The following is a 21,724-nucleotide window of genomic DNA, read 5'->3' as shown; positions in this document are numbered from 1 at the left end:
ATTTAGGCTTTTCTCCTGAAATGAAAACCTCTCAGGAACAGGCCTTTCCTGTGAGCTGATATATAACCACAACCCTGGCAAAGCCAGAAATATCCCATGAGAATTCATCTGTCAACATTTCAGCACTGCTACTTCTGGCCAGCACAGAGCAACACAGAAAGCACAGGAAAAGGAAAAAGGGCAGGCAGGGAGAGCTGTATGGAATACTCTGTAGTTTGGGACACAGCTTTGTGAGGCAATCCTTGGGCTAGTCTGGCCACCTTTTCTGTTCTGGTGTAAACCAGGACTGAGCAATTACAGGCATTTCTTTGGGCTAGAGAGGAAAAGAGGCTACAGAAGACAAGACTGAGCTGCCATATGGCACTCAATGTGAAAGATCCCAAACCAAACAATACTGAAGTCTACGTAAAAAAGTCTGTGACTTCAGTGTCCTCAGAGATTAGAAACAAAACACTACTGGTGTTTTCAAATGTGAAGGAAGCTTTTATAAAAACATCTATATTGGGACTCATGTTAGGATTATGCAATTGTGTAACTCAATTGTTGAATAGCTACATAGCATAATTCAAAAAAAAGCTAAACATATTGATCAAATTAATTTCAGGTTACTGCTCTTCACTTTCTTCTGTCACTGCTATCTGTAACACACAAATCAGTTGTGATGAAAATTCAGGGCAGATTGGCAGGTTTATTGTTCTCTGATCTGTCTCAAAGAACAGGAGGAGAAGGGACAAGAAGAGACTGAGATGGAGTGAGGACAGGTCATTCAGCTGTGGGGGTGGAGGGGACAGAAGCTCAAGGAAGACCCATGGAGGAACCACCTATGGCAACACAAGGAAGGGGGAAATTGACAGCCTGAAGTTAAGCAATTGCAGGATAATTTTAGATTTCCTCAGACTTTTTAGATATGTGACCTGTCATTTCTCTTTGTGTGTTCTCCACAGGGCTGACCAGAGGATAGAATCCCAAGACTAATTATTCAAGGAAGAAAAAAGACAGGTTTCCGTTTTACAGATTTGTGCAATAAGGAATTGTCTTTCTAGGTTTTATCTTCTATCATTTAGAAAAACCAGATAAAGTCTTTCAACATTTCTGACATAATTTTAATCATAAAGAGGATAATGGCTTGCAGTTTGAGAAACAGGCCTGTCAGAAGACTGCACAAGATTCTTAGTCTGTGTTATGCACATAACACACCAAAACCTTTCTGGCACTCACACAGATCTCCATTTCAGTGGAGTTCACCTCAAGTTCACCTTGGAGTTCAGGCAGCCCATGACAACTGATCTGATCACTAATAGTTAAGCAAAAAAGTCAACCAACCTTCTACTATAAAACACTGAATTGAAAGCAAAGTAACAGCAAGCAACATGATCCTCTGGGCCATGCCTTCCTTCAGCCAGCCACAGAACAAAGGGCAGGAATCCAAGGGAAAGGCAATTTAATATCCTGACAAAAGCACACAATAACATTCCTATAAATAGTATGGTGTGACTCCTATTGGCAGAGATGAATTGGATTGTACAATTTCTTACTATAGCTAGTACAGAATGAGAGATATACTTGATTTGCCTGCTGTTATGTAAATCAGGTTCCAAGAGAGCTGGGGAGTGAGGCTGCCAAATGATTGCTACTGCTTTTTTCTTGGCCTGCGTTCAGCTCTGTTTCTAAAATGGAACATTTTACACTGAAAACTCTGGGATAATCATCTGAGAAAAAGTTCATCTAAGAAGGTAAAAATCACAATTTAACTATTTTTATTCTTTCTCATCCTGTCTCCCAAATACCAGAAGAGCAGAAATTACACAAACACAACATATAGCTACTATTTTTTGGTGGCTGATATGGAAGAATATTAGAAAACTACATCAATTTTTTCTCACTTCCTTCAAACAATTAAGAGACATAAACATTCAGCTATCAATGAACCACCCTGGATACTGGACACTTGTTTTACAAGTGCACACAATAAGTTCCATATTCCCTATGAGAAATATGAAAGATATCACTCATTAAAACAAAGCACAGATGTCCTCAGGCAGCTGAGGCTCTTCATGGCAGTACAGACACCACTAAGCCAGGGACAGCCCTACTGCTACAGACAGGGGTTGCAGCTGCCTGACCCTAAATTTACAGCAGTTCACTGTGTCATTTATCTGCATTTTCAAGTCCAAACTTCATGATCTGTGTTCCAGGAAAGTAAGAACAGAAAATGACTTCTTTTGAGCTTTAAAATACCAAATGCCAATCTGAAGAATACTAAATGCCAAGAATTTTAGCACCTGTTGGGAATTTTGCCTAGGTCTCACTTATGAAATCAGTCTAATGATACAGAATCCCTTCCTCTCAAACTAGGAGCTACAGCAGTGTTAGTCCAAGACTATGGCATGAAGTGAAAGCAGTCTCTGATGTTGTAGTTTATGTCACACATTAGCAAAGACAACAGAAGATCAAGCAACAATGACTTCATGGCTGCTTACACTGCCAGGCTTCCAGACTAATTCATTTCTTCCCTCTGGTCATGGAAAGAAATTCTCTTTCCTACATATTGATACATTCACCCTCAGTGGGATTCTGCCATTGAAGTATCTACAAAATGGTGCTCTCCCTCTGTGTTTGCATGAGATTAATACTAAAAAAAATAAAGTGTAATAAACCTTCCACATGATTCTAGCCAAGTGCATCAAGTCCCAGGCATGAGCTGAGGAAGGTCTGAGCTAGTGTTGTGCTCAGTGGCATATTCCCTGAAATCCCCCAGGGTGAGGTACTCCATAGGCTCCTAGACAGGCTGCCTTCAGCTGGCCAGAGCTCCTGGGGAACTGCAGAGTGAACAGCTGGATACTCTCAGACAGGAGTGAGCTGCTGGGTAAGCTTGGATGCAAAACCATTGCTGAAAGGTCCAGAATTTATGAAGTGAATGAATTCCATTCTGTGACAGTGCACAAGTAGAGGGTCAGTGTTTCTAAGACTTCTCACAGATTCCAGCTGTGAAGACAGGCTACATTCTTGTTTCCACACACAATGAAGGGAAGTTTCCATATGCTTCCATTTAACTGCTGTATCTGACTGTGCTATGCATTTTCTGAGGCCTTCCACACAGAGCTCTGGGTTCTGACACTTCTTCTGAATGCAGAGATGACAAACCCCAGGTTTCAGGGCACCTCAGATATTTTCCTTATGTGAGATTCCACTTTTGATCTGATATTTTGATCTTGAGAGCAGATAAAATTCTCAGGGCTTCAGTGGGAGTTTGCTCTCAGAGCCTGAGGACCTGGGTCTGTTCTGAGAGCCTCTTTCATGAGGCATTCCCAGTCATGCTGGGTAGAGGCAAAGGCATAAACCACAATTCCAAAACTGGACTTTGACAGAGCTTGGGATATTGGGGATTTATTTTGAGTGATCTTTAATTTTAAGCACTATACTCCATGATGTGCTGCCAAAATCATAGAGATGTTTATCAGGAATAAATGGAGCTGTGAAGACACCCTGGTCCAGCCCCTGGTATGAGCTGTACAAGTCTCTTAGGAACCAGGGATATGGTGTCAAACTGGTAGGTGAGGTGAGAGACACTTCACTAATGTGGGCTTTGGATCAGTATTTTGTATACAGTGAAAAAATTATTTCCATCTCCCTGATAAAATGAAATGGAAATGACAATCTAACAAGTGCAGGTTCAAAGTTTAGTACACAGTAACTTCTGATTACACTTCTGCCTCCCTCAAAACTGTCTTTGGGAGATTTTGATTGTATTTCCAAGGAACTAAATGCAGGTAAAGAAAATTGTCCTTAAAACATTGACATAGTCCAGTGGTAGTTATAAATGGCAACTTTTGCATGTTTAGGTGTACAGAAAAGAGTCAAGTGGTCATCTTGGTTCTAGTTTTGCTCTCAGCTGACACCAATGGCAAAGCCCATTGCACTGTGAGGAGAAATGAAAATTCATATTGTTTCATACAAGTATAATCTATCTGATTTCAGTACAAAGGAGTTCAGTGCAGAGGACACAGGGAGCAGCGGTAAATGGGTTATATTCCAGAATCACCTTTACAGCACATCACTCTCTGCTCTAAGGAACACAAGGAGCATGGGTACTTACTCTTCTTCCCTTGGGTCCCTGTGGCCCTGATGGTCCTCGTGCCCCTGAAGGTCCCTACATGTCAAACAAACTTATTATTCATTGGCTTCTAAACACAGGTTCCTCAAAATTACAAGGCTTATGCACCTCGAGCAACAACCAATGCAAGAAAAACAAATCAATCACTTTCACTCATGGTTCAAATTCAATTAATTGTGTTTGTACAATTTATGTAGGAAAACCTAATTAACAGGCTCTATGTAACATTATTTTAACAAAACACTGATGTGACTGTTGGATAGATTACTTCTACTATCCCAAAATTTTTAGAAGATACTTGTATTTCAGCAATATTATATTAAAAAGCATGAATATTTTCTGTAAAAAGGTTCATTATTTATCTGCATTGAAGACCCATGGTAGAAAAATTATATCAATTATACACAGGAGATTATAATTTATTTTTTATTGACAATGAAACTAAACACATAATGAATCTATTCACACTGTATTAGGCACCAACGAATTTTAAAAATATTATGCAATTATTAACCATCCTTGCAAAATTTCATTTCCCTACTTGTCTCAATGGAATGATTTTTAAGTGGATGAGTAAATCATATAATTATTTTTCCCTCTCTCTTAGATCATCCTGGCAAAGAGCAAGTGAACAGATTCTGTCCTCGTGTGCATTTCCATGACAGTTTTATAGATTGCAATACAAACTAGAAACCATTCTTAGCTTCACCAAAGCAAGAAGACAATTTGAAAATAGTTCATTTTACGTCAAACCAAAGCACCACCCTATACCTACAGGTAATCCTTCTGGCCCCACAGGTCCAGGGCCTCCTGGAGGTCCTGGATAGCCCTAGAATTAAAATAAACATAGAAAGAACAGTTTTATCTAAATTGCTATTATAGCAACAGCCAAGCCTGCAGCAGATTTTCTAGAAAACTTCAACAAGGCCATGGGCACATGTGTGTGGTGTGTCACTTCTGCAGCCCAGCAGCCCTCCATGGAGTGACCTCTGGGCTGCATGGAGTGCTGTGTCCTGCGTTGGGCAAGGGTCTGGCCAGGAGGCCTGTCCTGCCCCACAAGAGCAGCACCCAGGAGCTCTTTGGGAAGTGCTGGGCAGTGGAACTAGAGGTGATGATATTTACTAGTCTACCTACTAGAATAGCCTGGGTTACACCCTGGTTTACACAGGAAATGGGTATTTTACTTTCCCTCCTTTTAATTTTCCCTGCCTAGAGCCATTTTTCAAAAATGCAGTTGCTCTGCTGTTTCTTTCAGCAGATCACTTTGCAATCACTGCTGCAGAGGGGATAAAGCCATAAAATGAAACTTTGTAGGGACCATGCATCACAAATACTGCTCTCTCATAAGATCTGCACAGCTAGAAGGGTAAGAACTTACTACTGTTTTGGAGACTAAAGTGCTTTTATAAGTAACATAATTGTGGATTTTACATTATTTGTAACTTACCATGACACCTTTTTCTCCAGGAGGACCTACAGGTCCTGGACTGCCTCTCTCACCCTTTAACAAGAAAGAAAGAGAAGAAAAAGAAAAGAACATTGAATATTCTTCCCCTTTACCAATGTCCACTGAGCACACCTGTCAGTGCATCACACTATTGGTTGAGAGACTGCCCTTCAGAAACAGTGCAAAGACCATTTTTAACGTTTCTTTTTTTTTAATTTCTGTATTCTTTCCTCCTACAAACCTATCCACTTTTGAAAAAAAAATGACAAAACTGAATTTCTATGTCTTCTCTTTCCTAGAAGACTGAAGAAGAGGTTTGACTACATCAGTCTCTGAGAACTGCTAGAAGATGTTTTCTCTCTGTTGCATGCATCATATTTATAGTATGTTCCTTAATCCATAAAATTCAGGACAGCAAACAAAGAAAAAAGACAATATTTTTTCTCTCTTCCTCTTTTCTTCAGCATGTGTTAGGAAAGCACAGCTCTAAAAGGAAGGCCAGCCCTTCAACAGCTGATGAAGCAATTTCAGCAGGGGAAGCAGGAAGGGTGTTTTCTAGTCTTCCATACCTTTTCACTTTTCATTCATGTCACCTACAGCCCAAATATCAGACTTAGCTGTAGATTATCCTCAGAAGATTACACTTTTATTACAAATAGTGCACATGACATAGTAATAGCACTCTAATTTATATTGTATACTGTAATTATGCTGGAAATGCATTTGTCCTTTAAATCCACATAGCATGTGTTACCTTGCACTACTTAATCCATAAGAGAGGAAGAATAAATTCTATAGAAACAGCATAGCAGTGACAATTATTGCACCATGAAGAAGCTTCCTTATATTTGCTGATGATAAATTAATTAGTCTTTTACTGCCTTTCCCCTCCTAGCTAAGCTAGCAGCAGTATCACAAGGTAATCTTTTTGGGCCAAGTGTAATTATGAAGAACAAGAATCCTTTGACATAAAATTCTAAGATGATATTATCACTAAAACCATAAGAGATTTGTCTAAATCTAAAGCAGGGCTTTCCACTGATGTATTTCCTTTCACAGATTATATAAATTATAATCAGCTTTTAGTGGAATTCCTAATAGTTCCTCAATAAAATATCTAAATAGCAGACACTAGTCTAGGTGAAATAATTCAGCCCTGCAGGAAAGAAATACAAATGGTGCTGCATCATTCTGACAAACAATTATGTTTTTATCATAATTGAAGCTGACACGCAGTCCAGTAATAACTTCCTAGTTTTCAGTTTTAAAATACTTCACCTAAATAAAACCATGTCAAACACACTTAAGCTATTTATACTGTTCTAGTCACATTCAGTCTGCCAGGCTTTGCTTTCACAAACACAACTGTTACTGCACAGCAGACAAAACTCAGGCTTGTCTTTTTTATTCAGTTAAAGTATGGAGCCAAGTTCTACCTTTCTGCTTTTTTCTTCATTATGTAGTAGTGCAAAACCAGCGAGTACTGTATAAAACAAGTATAACGCATGCCAGTTTCTCTGAAACAATAGCAGTATAGTAAAGGTATTAAATCTGTCAACTCCAAATTAACTGTGAAGTAAAATCAAGGATATCAGATACATATCTCAAATAGGAACATTTAGATTACAAGTTTTTAAATCCCCATGCTCTGAAATAGCTACAGGAACATTAGCTCTGACAGTGGTCAGTAAATGATCTCTCACCAGTACTTTACCACCCCAATGGTTTTCAAAGCTGCTGAGCAGTCAGATCCATTATTATACCTTTTCACCCAGGTCTCCAGACGGCCCAGCTTCTCCAGGTAAGCCAGCTAATCCCTGTATACAAAGAAAGAAGACTTTTACTTACATGATGTCTCTACTAGTTCATGGTCAGCAGCTCTTCAGCAACAGAGCAGGGCCCATTTCTCCCTCTCAGAAAGCCCTGTGAGACACCCCAGGGCCCATTTCTCCATGACAGAGAGCCCTGTGAGACACCCCAGGGCCCATTTCTCCATGACAGAGAGCCCTGTGAGACACCCCAGGGCCCATTTCTCCCTATCAGAGAGCCCTGTGGGACACAGCAGGGCCCATTTCTCCCTCTCAGAGAGCCCTGTGAGACACCCCAGGGCCCATTTCTCCCTCTCAGAGAGCCCTGTGAGACACAGCAGGGCCCATTTCTCCCTCTCAGAAAGCCCATGTCAGCCTAAGGGACCTTGGGACAGTGGGGGCTGCAGGGGGTACCTGGCTCACAAGGACCCTGCATCCAGCACAATTGCCATCAGCTGCTGCCAGGAGGGAAACTGCATCCACTTCATCACAATGCCACCCTGCCAACTTAGATCTGCCACTCAGCTCAACATTGCACTGCTAAAAGCTTCACAAACATACAAATAAAGGTGATAATTGCTCTGCTAGTGCTTCAGTCTGACCACAAATTTCAAAGGGAATAAATTCAGTGGAACAAAGAAATATGCAGTCAAAACAAACTTATATTGGATCAGGTGTTGTCAGAATTTTCCCTTGAAGAGTAGTAGCCCCAAATACCTTTGAAGTCAGAGGATCAGAGCCTTTCAGCCATTCAAAAATGAAATAATTCTCTCCTGAGGCTCTCTCACAAATTTCCACTAGATAGAACAAGTACAACCATATGGGATGGGAAACAGGAGAGGAAGTGCTTTTAAAAACCTTATTCCCAGCGCTAACAATACCTACTTTGTTATGAAAGCTAAAAGAAAAAGAGCTTGAAGAAAAAGCACTAAGTGCCCAGAGTACACTCACTGTAAAACTGCTCTGGGAACATGGCAGAAATGCGGAAGCTCCCAGTAGTGATATAACACACAACTGTGTGATGCCTATATCACTTCAAAAAGGAAAAAAAAGAGAAAGTGATGCCAATTCACACATTGGCATTGCCATCTTTATGTGTGCAAGAAGGAACTAGCATTAGTAGCACTACACTGGCATTGAAGTGCAATTTGGAAAAAAAAAGGCATTACTTAAGAAAATTTAAAATGCAGTCTTTATCTGTAGAATCTGGATACAGTTCAGCCTCGAGTCCTTTAACAAAACACGTGCAAAGTAAGTAGAGATTTTATGATTACTTGTTCTCTTGGACTGCTAGCTATGCTGGAAATCCCACAGTTTGAACATATGGCAAAGAGCCAGCGATACAGCTACTTCTGAGGCTGACAATACTGGCACAAATTACTTTATGGAAGGAACTAAAGAGATAAGCAGGCACCTGTATGGCCACTGGACTGATATATGATGTGTGGGAACTTGTGTATTATATGTCAGAACTGCGATGTCTCCTGCCTTGGCAGCAGCCAGAGATGGGTCCTGGTGATACTGGCACTGAGGCAATGGCCCCGACGTCACTGGCAGCAACCAGGGACTTTTGTGATGGATTCTGAGAGTGACAGCCCCCAGTCAGAGCCAACAGTAGGCCTCAGTAGCAGGCAGAAAGCTGTGAGACAAAGAATTACCCTGTGCTCCTGCTTATCAAGGTAAGAAGTGAGGAGGTACAGTTTCAAAATGCTAAAGATGAATCACTTTGATTCCCCTGTTCCAGAAAGAAGAGAAGACATAATTAGAGCCAAGGTGAAACTCAGACCTGTTCTCTCCCCACAGAGACACTCTTGATCTCCCACCCACGGCCAATGCCATGCTGTTTGCAGGACTGAAGATGCTGATCAGAAAGATGGAGAGCTGTGCCTTGTCCCAGCAGTGAATCATTTAATGTACAGCTCTGCTCAAGTTCTCTTTTCAATTCAGAAGTACTGTCTTCCCAACCTGGTTGCTCTGGGCTGCAAGAGCAGCAATGACTAGGAAGCAGTGACTGTGAATGTGCCCTAGCACATTAGGGCAAGCCTATGGCACCCTCCAGAGAGAGGACAGAAGCTGGCTATTAAACAGAACGTTTCTTATACATTGGCTATTCCTCAAAAGTAGTTAAGAAAGTTTATGGTAAAAACACTAAGAAGGCTGATAAAAGATGTAAAAGAAACTTGGCATACCTGGAATCGGATATCCATGGAAAGCAAAACAATAGTCAAGATGACTAGAAGTGAAGCCAGTGAAATGCTAAAAGCAACAGGGACTTCAGAAGGTATGAAGGCGAAAGAAATTCATGACAGGTTAACTAAGTGCTCTTCCATCCCTCTATTCAAAACAGAGGTCAAGTATCTGAGACTGAGAAAACGCTAGGGCTGGTATGCACACAGGCAAGAGAGCCAAAATACTTACTTAAGAATAGAATCTTGAATTTGAAACAATTAGTAGTATTCAGTGAAAAGAAAGTACAGAGAACAAAACATCTTGTTCTGTCAACATATTAACCATAAAGTGATGTCCCTACATCGTTCCTGACAGACTTTCTGTAAGATCATGTGTCTCTTGAAATCCCAGATTTGGACTGGCTTGCTAAAAAGACCAGCTACTAGGACTGGATTGAGGTTTCAACTCTCTCTCCATGTTATGTAAGAAAATGAATACAGTCCAAAGCAGATCTGTTGAATCAATGTCTTCCAGCATCCCTTCCATCCTCTGGGGAGCAGTGATGGATTCCAAATAGAAAACTGAATATATCAGAACACAAAAAAGTGAAGCAAAAATCCTGAAGTGATTAAAAAAAGAAATCAGCAACTTATTAAAAAAACAGTCATCAACTTTCATTTACAAGGACTTGTGTAAAAGTCTCCAGTGAAAATAGCAGCATAATAACAGCATATTAGAAACCTTCTTGACAGGAGCATTTTGTAGCAAATGAATCAAAGACCAGATCTCACAACTAACACATGCCTGAGAAAGACAAAAACATCTTGCCAGGGCATATGCTCTGTGTTAGAAACTGGACTGCAGCTGAATAATTGAAAACACATTGTACACTTAATGCAAACTCAAGTATGGAGTAATCCATTGAAAAACCTGCTAGTGAGAAATGAATATACAGCTAGTTCCAAATATTCCCATGGCAGCAGTTACCTGCCAGGTTATACTTTAATATGCTCTTCTGTGATAATCGAAAATTTTCCAATCCAGTGCTATTTCATTTACAGTTCAGCTTTCTCAAACATCTTTATTCAACATTCATTTAATAAGATGACATAATATATTTAAAATACTATCATGTCACAATGACATGTTTCTATTAATTTGCTGTCTGTTTAGAAAGTTGGTTTGTAACCAACCAGAGGTGATAATCTGAGTGAAAATCTGTGATTTGCTATGGCCAATGGAGGAAGTGAATAAGAGCAGAGATGCATCATATTTGTACCTTGCAGCTGATATTTTACTCCATTCTTTAAAGGACTCCAAAATTCAACTACCTGAATATTTGAAAGGCAAAATGTACTGGCACCAATCACCTACTCAACAGCAGTTTTAAGAAATAAATAAATGGATTAAATTGTGCTTCCAGTGTAAAGCAGGGTAATTCTATTTGATAGCACCTGTAGAGGAATGCTTGCATTTAAGGGAAGCTGCCTGACCAAGTGGGGGTAGGATGTGCTCACTGACAAAATTCTGGAAGCTGAACTGCAGATATCATGTGCAGGTACTATTATGAACCCTAAAAAACAGCTGAAACCAAAATGATAAAAAGAACCACCAGCAAAAAATCCTTTAAGAAAAATGAGCAGCAGCTTGATAAAGCTAACTTCTAGCTACTGTAACTCTTTCTGCACTCCTCTCAGCAGGAGCTATAGCATATCAGGTCACCTGGGGTAGAAACAAGCACAAGGTAAGACACAGAAGCACCTTTATTGCCATTCACTGTTAAGTCCTTCATAGAACCCAAAATAATCTCTATCCAACTGCTTTTTGAAAGCAGCTGGAGCAGTTCCCTCTTTGGAAGCCCTTGGCAATGTCCCATGCATTCACCAGACTTTGGAAAAAACGCTTTCCTCAATTGACTTATCTTTTAGCCTATGGTTTAAAATTCTCTTTTGTATATCCCTAAAGCCCAGACTTTTCAGGATAATTCAAACAACTCCTTCTGTTGAGCATCCTGAACACATCAGTTAAAGTTCACTTAATCTTTTCTTCAAGCAGAAGGAAGTGCAGTTTCCATTCTCCCCGAATTATGCATCCCTGGTGCCTAATCCAGCTGATTTTTACCTATCTGAAGGATGTGGTAATTGCTTTATGGTAATTCTTCCCAGAAGCAGCTCAGCTACAAGGCACATGGCCTGACTGCAGTGTTTTATTGTCCTTCACAGACTCCTGCAGACTGACCATTCGCAGCCTGCTCTGGAGCTGCCATCCACAGCCTGAACATCACTGCTTTTCCTTTGCTGCACTGTAAGGGTTTTTTCATGGCAAAGCACTCTTTATTCCAGCTTGGTTTCTTTCTGTTGTTTCAAAAACTATGTGCAACCAGGGAAATTTGCTGACATGTAATTTCTGGAGATTATTTTTCCAGGATTTGGGTTCATGAACTCTGCCTTTTGACACCAGTTGCACATACTATAGCTGACAGTTCTACCCTTCTACGCTGTCTCAATGTGTGTACAAACATCAAGGATTTCGAATTCAGAAGTGTACAGGCTCAATTTCTTTAACAAATTTTAGCAAATTGATCTTTTGTATGAGATGCTTGAAATCAGTTTCAAATATTTGCTCTCCATCACTGAACTGCATTTATCTAACATAAAAACATGCAGTTGCACATGTCAGCAAAGAAAAAAAATTTCCTCCCCCAAAATACAAGGGGAATTTTCTCAATAGCTGAAAGGGTTGTTTCTTTTGGCATGGCTTCCAAAAGATTTTGTCTCATCAGCAGTGTACATTTGCTTTGTCTGTTGTTCCCTTGGTTCTCACTATCTTAACCAATCCCTCTTCAATTGGACTTATTGAAAGTTAACCAAATATCCTGCAGCAAGGAACAGCTGCTGGATTCTACCTCAGCTCAGGGCTCTGCTGAACCAAGCAGCCCCAACTCAATCTGCCTCCCTTCCCCTTTAAACAAACACAACATATGCTGTTGCCAGAAAAACAGTTCTTGTTGTAGGATTTGGTTAAGGAATAGTGTCTGAAGTCTGACTTGAAGCACATTCCTGGTCTACTCTTAAATGCGTGTCATTTATGCTTATGAGCACAGCGAACATTTCATAAATTTAGTCTACTCTGTTTCCACAGTGGACAAGCATCCAGCAATATTTTGGCAGAAATGTGCTCTGAGGAATCAGCAGCTTCATGTGACCTAAGAAATGTTGGATGCTGTGGCTTCTATCCTATTGACAGAGCTGAATTTCAGCACATATTCCACCCTTCTAGGCTGAAAAGCCAAGTGCTACAGTCCAATCTCCTGCTGTTGAAGTTTCCCTGCTTGTACAGAGTTGCCATTTGTGCTCTTCAAAGCAGGTATTAAACAGGACCTGGGAAAGCTGCTAGAGAAATGGAACAACTATTTTGGCACCTCAAACAGGTGTTGCAGACATTTTAGTCAATGACAAGAGATAGATGATACCAGGGGAAGTAAGCAAATTGAAAGAAACAGAAGAAAAATATTGGTACAACCCTTTGGTATCAATAGCAGACAGGCACGTGTGGTCATGGCACAATTTTCAATGAATTCAGCATTTACAGGATTTATGATTGCAAAATTGCTTCTTTGGACAGCTTATTCAGGAAATGCACTAGTTGTCATTTGGAAAACTGGAATGCTATGATGGATTCCCCACTGCTAAGAACCAGTATAATATATTTTTACCATGGACTTGAAAATATGTGTTACATTCTGTAATTTGAAGAAGTCTGTCCATAGATGTAATGAATAAACAGAAAACTGTAGACAAGCCAAAAGGGGAAGCTGGTGAGGTCACGGTGCAGAAGGGAAAAACCAAATACACAAAATTCTTTAGACATTGGGCTTATTATCAACATTTTAGCAATTTCTTTTTCCCTTTGCCTTTATTATTGAATAAACTTTACTGTACTTGCACATTTTTACTGCTATTTGTACAGTTCCTCTCTGTATTTAGTGCCACCAAGCACCAGGTAGCACACAAATTGCACAAGGCATCAGTAAGGACAGATATGCCCCTTTCTTTGACTCCATCTCAAAATCTGTCCCAGTGGTTAGTAGCACTTGCACTTTGCTTTTGCACTTTGTTTTTCAATTTTTTTGTTTGTCTGTGTGTGGCATGTTTAATTCCAGAGATGTGCTCATGCCACCAGAGCCAACACTGAATAGCAGTGAGTGGATTTATCTGTGAATTACCAAGTCCATACTCTGTGTGCGTGCCAAGGGAAAGAGAAATTACTTGTTACAAACAGAAGCTGTTGAGAAGCTGGAAGCAAGGTCTGTGTCCAAAGCATACAGAAGTGAATATTTTGCATCAGGACTCATGTCTGGAAAAGCATTTTATGCATATGAGAAAAACCATATTCTTCCTATTAGTACTGTTCAATTCTTTTTGGAAAAGCTTAACTGTTACAGATTGCAGTGGTGAATAAGGTGAAAAAAAGGGGTTTTGAAAAGTCTAAGAGTTGAGTGTACTTGTGTCTCCTCTTGGTGTTTCATCACTGGCCTCAATGACAATAAAATATATATTATCCCCCTAAAGATCATGTAGTGGGCACAGGTCCTCTGCTGCCAGATAATGCAAAGGTAACAACACATCAAGGGCCTATGAAGCTCATTTGATTAGATAAATGTACACAAAGCAGAAGATATTCTACAATCCACAGGTAAAAATAAGAAATATTTATCAATAACTTAGAAACTATTTTGGTTTTCAGGTATCGTGTGCCATTCTGTATCACATAAGTTCTCCAAATATCACAAGTGGGAAATAGTAATTAATGATTGGCCATAATTATCTTTCTTTACAAGACTGTAACAGGGTTTGTTTGGCATAGAAAATATTATTTCATTCCTGCAGCTTGGCTCTGACTATAGTCAGGTAGCTGGTATGATGATTTTATTTAACATCACTGCAACGTATCATCATTGATTATGTTTGCGCTAGTAATTACTACATAGAATGGAGCTCTTCTAGTGGTGAAAGACATTATGCCTATACAAAATAACTGAGTTGTGCAAAATTTATCCACTGAATTCAAGCCCACTTTGGAGCAAAAAAAAAATAAAATTCTATGTCAAATCCAGAAAGTTAAGTAACTAGGTTCTGTGGCTGTTTCATGTACTAGTATTGATGTAAGGATTCGAGATTGAGCACAGCTTTGTCTTTTGTTGAGGGTTTTGGTCACTGTAAAACATAGTAAATGCTATCAGTTTTGCCTAACATGTTACAGGCTGAAAGACAGAATTCACATGTAATAAAAGCCACCCTTAGAGATATGCTGCATGACTTTCAAGGGGACCCTATGTAATGTCATGACACTGCTGCTTCCTGTGTCAGCAGATGCTTTTAACAGACTGAGAGTCCGGCTTCTCAGTGCCCTTACCCAGAGCACAACCTCCAGAGTGCCCAGTGGAGCTGACCTTACAGCAGCAGCTTGTCCTATTCCTGCAGTCACCAACCATTAGATGAGGTGCCTCAGGTACATCTGCTCAGTGCTGTGCAGACAATGGGGAGCTGACTCTGACTACCCACTAAGCTGAACAGAGTTCATGTGAGAAGTACAGCACTAAGCCCAAACCAAAGTGTGGTATCTCTCTTCAGCATAGGTGAATTCCAGAAATAAAATCAATTTAATCATGTTCTACACAATATTTGGGTAACTCCAGCATAGGCCAACAAGCTCACATCTGCTCATAAATCCCAGACAAAAGTTAAAATACAGAAGGGCAGGGGATGAAGTTAAGCAGAGAGAATTCCAACGTGGTATGTTTCAGTGACAACTATCAACTAAAAAAGCACCTGAAGTGGAAGAACTGAGAGAGATCATGCCTTTTAAAAAAGCAGGATAGGAGGTTGTGGATCTCAAACTGAATAACAACACACTACTGTAAAAGGGAGCATGTCTATGCAAGAAATAGGCTTGTAGGAAGCAATGTTTCCTTTCTCAGCACTCTTAGCAGCTTGGGCAGTAAGCTGGAGTCATAGATGTTTGGATGAATTGGAAACAGACTGCAGGGGAGTTAGAATGTGACTTAAATTATCTCAAAAACATAACAGGCTAATTGAATTGGGACTGTTAAGCCTGAAAAGAAAGAATGAAAGAGGCACAGAATAACAACCGCCATACGTAAAATGCTGTTTCCAGCAGAAAGGAATCAGGTTACACAAGTGAAATAATTTTTTAAAAAATAGAGAAGCCCTGGTCCTGGAACTTTTTAATAACTGGTTAGACAAATATTTGTCAGAAATTATGCAAAGATAACAGATCCTGCCTAGGCAGAAGAGGATGGACTACATGTCACCACAAGGTCACCCTGAGCTCTGTGATTTTATGGAGCAGAGAGAGAACAAGCCTGCAAAGTACATCTCAGGCTAAATGCAGCCTCTCAAATGATGCAGTGGAAAAGGATCACTTGCTCACTTACATGAACATGCCTTGGAAAATCCCTACAACCACCTGCAATATTCACACAACATGCTGGGAGAAAAGTAGAGTTAATTTTGGAAAATGTTTAAAAGGGGAAATTTCTTTAAAGAGTATGAATCTTAAAGATTACAAAGGTATAACTGAAATACTACAGCTTTGAATACAGCAAACTTCATCAGAAATGTCTGCAACCAATTATTCATTCGCTTACAAATAAAACAGAATTAAAAATTAAACCAGAAAGAGAATTCAAGCTTACTGCTTCACCAGTTTTTCCAAGGTTTCCTTGGTCTCCTTTTTCTCCCTGTTAAATGCAGAAAACAGATAATTGAGTTCACTAGAAAAGTAATTTCTTTCATATGTGTATATTAAAGTCCTCTGTTTTCCTAGGAGCCTCCTTATTTTTAAATTACATCTGCCAATTACAACTTTAAAAGCTAAAATTAACTAACCAAAACCTATTTTGTCAGTGGCTAATTTTGATCTGGCAAAATGATGTCCTAATATATTCAGGATTTGCCTGCACAAATAAAAACTATCAATTAAGTGCTCACAAAACACATTAGGTCAGCAAACACTATAAATTAATTATTCTATTTTTATTTAAGGCTTTCAGCAAAATACCTTCACTATTTCACTACTGCTTTAAAAGCAGATATTGCCTGTGCACTTTATTGATTACTGTAATTTTGTTATGAAATATTAGGAAAATCGACATTTGAATGACATTTTAACAAACTTCTCCCCCTTCCCCCAAAATCTTGAAACTATCATTAAGTACTGATTAATTCTGTTCTCCAAAATAACACTTTTACATAACTGGAACATTCTGCTGTGTGTTTCACAGGTGGAAGCTGGGTGTGTAAGCACTATTGCTTATCTGGCTGGGACTATAATCCAGTTATCTAATAATGATAAACAGTTATTTGTGCACTGCTTACACAGATTGCAGGTCACCACTGGGAAATTCTGCTGCCAGGAGCTCCTCCTTTGAGCTGCAGCACTTCATCTCATCCCCATTCACACTTCCAAAATCCTGCCAGTGTAGGAACTGCCCTGAGCCCCTCGTTGCCCCCTGGTCCAGGCACCCTCACATTTCCAGGCTGCTCAACTTCATTTTAGCAGGTGCAGTCTTTGCTCACACATCCCTGTCTCCTAGAAATCCTGCCTCCTGCATGATTTTCTCCTTTTTCAAAATGGGATCTTGCAAGAAACAGAATCATCAGTATGATACACATCTATATTCTTCGGAATCATGTGTGCTTTCACTGGTATGTCACTGTAAATAGTGTATAACTCTATTCCAAATGCATTCAATTTATTTCATAATAAAACCATCAAAACCATCACTTACTTTCAAACCTTCTGGTCCAGGGTCACCTACATAACCATTCTGTCCTGGCTTTCCCTAAAGTAAGGATTAGAATAAAATATTGTAAATATTTTATTTCAAAAAGATAATTTCATCCCAGTTTATCCATTTATCAAAATACAGGCATTAAAAAAGTACAGTTTAGTAATAATTAATATAAAATTTTTAAGCAAGTGTATTTAGAAATCTGTATCTGAAAATACGTTGTTTAATATTTCATCAAATACTGGAGCAGTAAGCAAAATTTGTATTAGGTCTTACAGCAGTTAACACTGAGGAAAAACTGTCACAATCCAAGATTGAAACATATTTTAATTTCACATTGAAAAAACATATTAGGGAAATAAAAAAAGGGCAAGGCAATGTTCTCTCCTGGTTAATTCCAGCATAACAGGGACTCAACACTAATAAAATTTGATGCTTAGACTTGAGGGACTGCTGTCATAACTGTCCTTCCTGAACCAGACAAAATCAGCTCAAACACCGCTCCTTATGATGATTTTGAGCCTCATTTCTCTCCACGAGCATTTTGCTGCTGACAGATCTGGTTGCCATGATACTGTGGTAATAGCACTGCTAGCCAGAAGAAATGCAGCAACATCAATCAGAGCAGGATCACAAAGGGACAGGATCTTTGAAGCACTTCACAACATGCATCCCTCCCTCTCTCATCACTCACACAGACTCACAAAGGCACACAAACCAGAAAGCTTTCCTCCTTAATTTTCAATTAGATGTTTATAATGTAATTATGTCTCCCTTTTAAGAAATTGTTTTCTCTCCCAGTACACTTTACTTCCTCTACCACATAAAACATGGCCTGACCATTTGTCTATCTGGAGAGCACAGACCTGCCTAGACAGACTTTCCCCATCTGCTCTGAGGAAAAGGCCCTGGTCCAGCAAACAAAGGTCCAGGGGACTGGACCTGGCTCTTGAGCAAGTTGCTGATGAGATTGCTGGAGGCTGACAACTGGAGAAAGAAAATTAATTCAACATTTTAATGATTCAGAATCAAAACCATGCAGATGGGTCCTAAAAAGAAATGACCAGTGCCTGCTCCAGCAAACTGAATAACTGGAATCACCAGAGTCTGTAGTAAAAGTTTTCCATTCCACATAAGCTGAGAAAAGAGCAAGTAAAGCAACAGATAATAAAACTTTTCTTAAAAAGAGATGGCATTTTTTCATTTGGCTCTTTTGCTTCAGCTGCTGTGTTCCTGTCTTTCAGAGTATGTGTGTGTTAATTTCTGAGCATCTGAGAAATTCTCTATATGGATAAAATGGTATTAAATTATCTCAGCAGGTTCCATGACTTGTGTTAATCCCTTCCTATTACTCTCATTCTCTTTGCCCACCTGAGTGATTTCATCCTGCCCAACAAATTTCAATAAATAAAATCACTTTAGGAACATATTTCTGTTGTTGCCAATGGACTAATATATAGAATAGCCAAGAATGTAGGGAGAAATGACCATGAAGAGAAGTTCTGAGAGAACCAGATAAAGCAAGTCATGTCTTTCCACAAGGCTTAACAAAGAACAAGTGATGGGCTTCTGCAGGTCACTACATACTGTTGGACTACTTTGCTGTAAAAAAATTAAGGTCTTTCTATACAGCAAGACTGTAACATAAAAATGCTTAAAGTGAAATTCATCAAAAGAAAAGCAGTGGCCCCTATAAACTGCCTTGATAATTTTAAGCCTTATGAGAGCTGAACTGGAGTTACAGCTTGTAAAGGTTTCTTGGCTGTCACTCCTCAGCTATATACTAGCTGCAAAGGACATAGAACAGATGGAAGTTGATCAGAAAATGGAACAAGTGGATTTAACTGGTAAAGCAATCTGAAACACATGGATTTGGCTTTAAACAGAAATACAATACATTTACACATGGAGGAAAAGCCACTGACAGAAGGTTGAAGTAGGGATGGCTGCTTTTCTACTGGCAAACCTCTGAGAAAATTACTCTTCCAGGGCAGGGCAATCCCAAAGGAAATGTTTGTTTCCTAAAATATTAACTGCAAGTTCTACCCTTCTCTTTCAGGAAACAGCAACCAAGTGTGCTTCCTTTCACCTCACAACTGGTATGTACAGGTGTGGATATAAATATCTCTCACTATCACTCTATTTCAATCCCTCCATAGGCTTCCCACATGCCTTCAGCCCACAGGCAGGCACTTCCAAAAAATACTGCACTGGGGGTGTGGGGCAGAGTTGAGAACATTTTCCACTATCATCAGGAGAAACTGCTCATCTTGTGACTACATAAATTCCAGCTTCTGTTTAACACATATAGCTCAGAAAGGAATATACTTGAAACAGTTCCTTTTTACTTTCTGGTTTAAAACAATCTCCACTCTTTTAAAGGCATTTACTTCTCCAGCAATGAAGATACTAAAAAAAAAAAAAACCAAACAAAAAAAAACACCAATGCTTCCATTGAGTGAGCTGAGCTACACTGACAGTTAGTGTTAATATTTGGATAGCCTTTGAGAGAGAGGGTTAAGTGGGTGGACACTGAATAAACACATCTTTAGTAGGGCAATTCATGTAGTGTTATGGGACAAATAAGCAAGCACCAAAAAAATCAGGTGTTTTTTTTTTCATTGTAGAAGGATTAATTTAAGAGAATGTAAGTATTTGATTTTGGAATAGAATGGGTAGGAAGGTTTGGAAAGGAATTAATGAAACATGCACTGATGTGATCAGATTCAGCTCAAACACCTCTTCCAAAGTTGAGACAGACTGAGGTCTTTGGAACTGAGATACATCCTGAGTAAGCAGGGGAACATCCTCAGTTTTGTCTCTAGTTGCTTTAGACACCTGGAAATTCTTTTTTGAGCGGGGACTGAGAACCCCTGTGCAGGTTCAAATTCACTTCTGTTCCAGCAGAAGACGATCTGTTTTGATGGCAGCACCGCTCAGGTGAGTCCCAGGAGTCTTTGGTCTCTTTCATGTTTTTAAAAGCAAACGGTAGAAAAAAGGGCAGGGCAGGAAGGAGGGAGAAAAATGAGGTGACATTTTATGGCTGCCAGCTAGCCACAAGCACAAACCTGAACTAGGGATTGGATATTTTGACCAGAAATTGTAAAAGAGATGAGGATTCCAGAAGCACTAGAAACCTGCTCTGCTATTGTTTCGCAAGAATAATGAAGGGTTTACAGTACATCACCTACAAGGATACTTCACCTACCTCAGACAAGCCCAAGCAAATTAAGGTAACAGTGGCTGAGAAGAGAACAAACCTATTTAACCTTGCCCACAAATAAAGCCTGTGGGGCAAGAAGCAAGGCTGTAGTGAGAAAAACACAGGCAAGACTTCCAGATAAAACAGCCAGACATTAGAAAAAAGGACTGTAAACCAGGCAAACAACTGAAGCAGATTGATGAGGAAAATGAAGAATTCCCACTCCTGGAGGCTACAAAACACAAGTTTAAACATATCTGTCAGCTAAAGACAGAGCTGACAGCTGATGGTGCCTTGGGGCCATGCACAGCCAGACCCCTTCTTCAGGTCCCTCCTCTGCCCCCATGGCCATTTAATGAGTGCAGTGACAACACAGTAGGGACAGTGTTTACTTTCAGATGCAACATCCACTTCTTAAAACTCCTTTCACTGAAGATGGAAGCAAAAGCTATGTAAACCAAATGAACATCAAACTGCAGTCAAGCAAGCATAATTTAAAAAGACAGATGTGTTCAGCAGCTTATTGACTCAGTCCTGCTACACTGTGTGAGATCTCAGCCCTGGCTGTGACTCTCACCCACACACTCGGCGTGTGTCACATGTGGGAGGGCAGCACCAAGGACAAGCAGAGGTGGGAGCAGAGTGCAGAGCAGCAGCACAAACAAGCTGGCCTGGAGCTGTGAAACAGCTGGAGTCCAGAGAAGCCAGAGAATCCAGGCAAGAGCCTCTGGGCCCCTGGACAAGGAAGAAAAACAGGCAGAGCTGCCCATCAAGCAAAATTCCCTTTTCCCCTATCTCTCATTTCAGGAGTATGTTAGCCAGCAAGCTAGTAAAAAATGTCTAGAGCCAGCAACCCTAGGGCTCCCTTCAGATGCACATACTCTGCTCTCAGCTGCTTGCTGTGAGAGAGAAACCAGAGAGCCATAAGGCATGCCAATGGTGTGCACATTTCCCATTGAGAGAAATAAAAACCTTAATAATTTAGGTCAAATTGACCCAAAATAGATAAAACATATTTCAGTTTGCTAGGTTACACAAAAATGTTTCCTCCTGGGTCACTCTGACAGCGGCTGATGGTGGCCTGTGCGTGCCGGTGATGTGGGGGATGGAAGGTGGTGTCTCACTGCCCATGAGTCACCCACTGCAGCATCTTCCTTTCCAATGGCCA

General features: G+C 40.0%; 1 protein-coding gene across 1 annotated transcript in view; it reads right to left on the bottom strand.

Moving 5' to 3' along the window:
- Nucleotides 1–21,724, bottom strand: part of COL24A1 (collagen type XXIV alpha 1 chain) — a 119,038-nt gene that overhangs the window by 37,334 nt on the left and 59,980 nt on the right. The window contains exons 23-28 of the mRNA XM_058029721.1: nucleotides 17,352–17,405; nucleotides 16,257–16,301; nucleotides 7,325–7,378; nucleotides 5,562–5,615; nucleotides 4,890–4,943; nucleotides 4,097–4,150 (exon numbers count right to left, since the gene is read on the bottom strand). Of these exons, the coding sequence (XP_057885704.1) occupies nucleotides 4,097–4,150; nucleotides 4,890–4,943; nucleotides 5,562–5,615; nucleotides 7,325–7,378; nucleotides 16,257–16,301; nucleotides 17,352–17,405 (315 nt within the window). The remainder of the gene's footprint in view (nucleotides 1–4,096; nucleotides 4,151–4,889; nucleotides 4,944–5,561; nucleotides 5,616–7,324; nucleotides 7,379–16,256; nucleotides 16,302–17,351; nucleotides 17,406–21,724) is intronic.

The sequence above is a fragment of the Melospiza georgiana genome, chromosome 9, assembly GCF_028018845.1.
Source record: "Melospiza georgiana isolate bMelGeo1 chromosome 9, bMelGeo1.pri, whole genome shotgun sequence".
Taxonomy (NCBI): domain Eukaryota; kingdom Metazoa; phylum Chordata; class Aves; order Passeriformes; family Passerellidae; genus Melospiza; species Melospiza georgiana.
The sequence above is the reverse complement of the archived record's forward strand: the minus strand, read 5'-3'. Positions and strand labels throughout refer to the sequence as shown.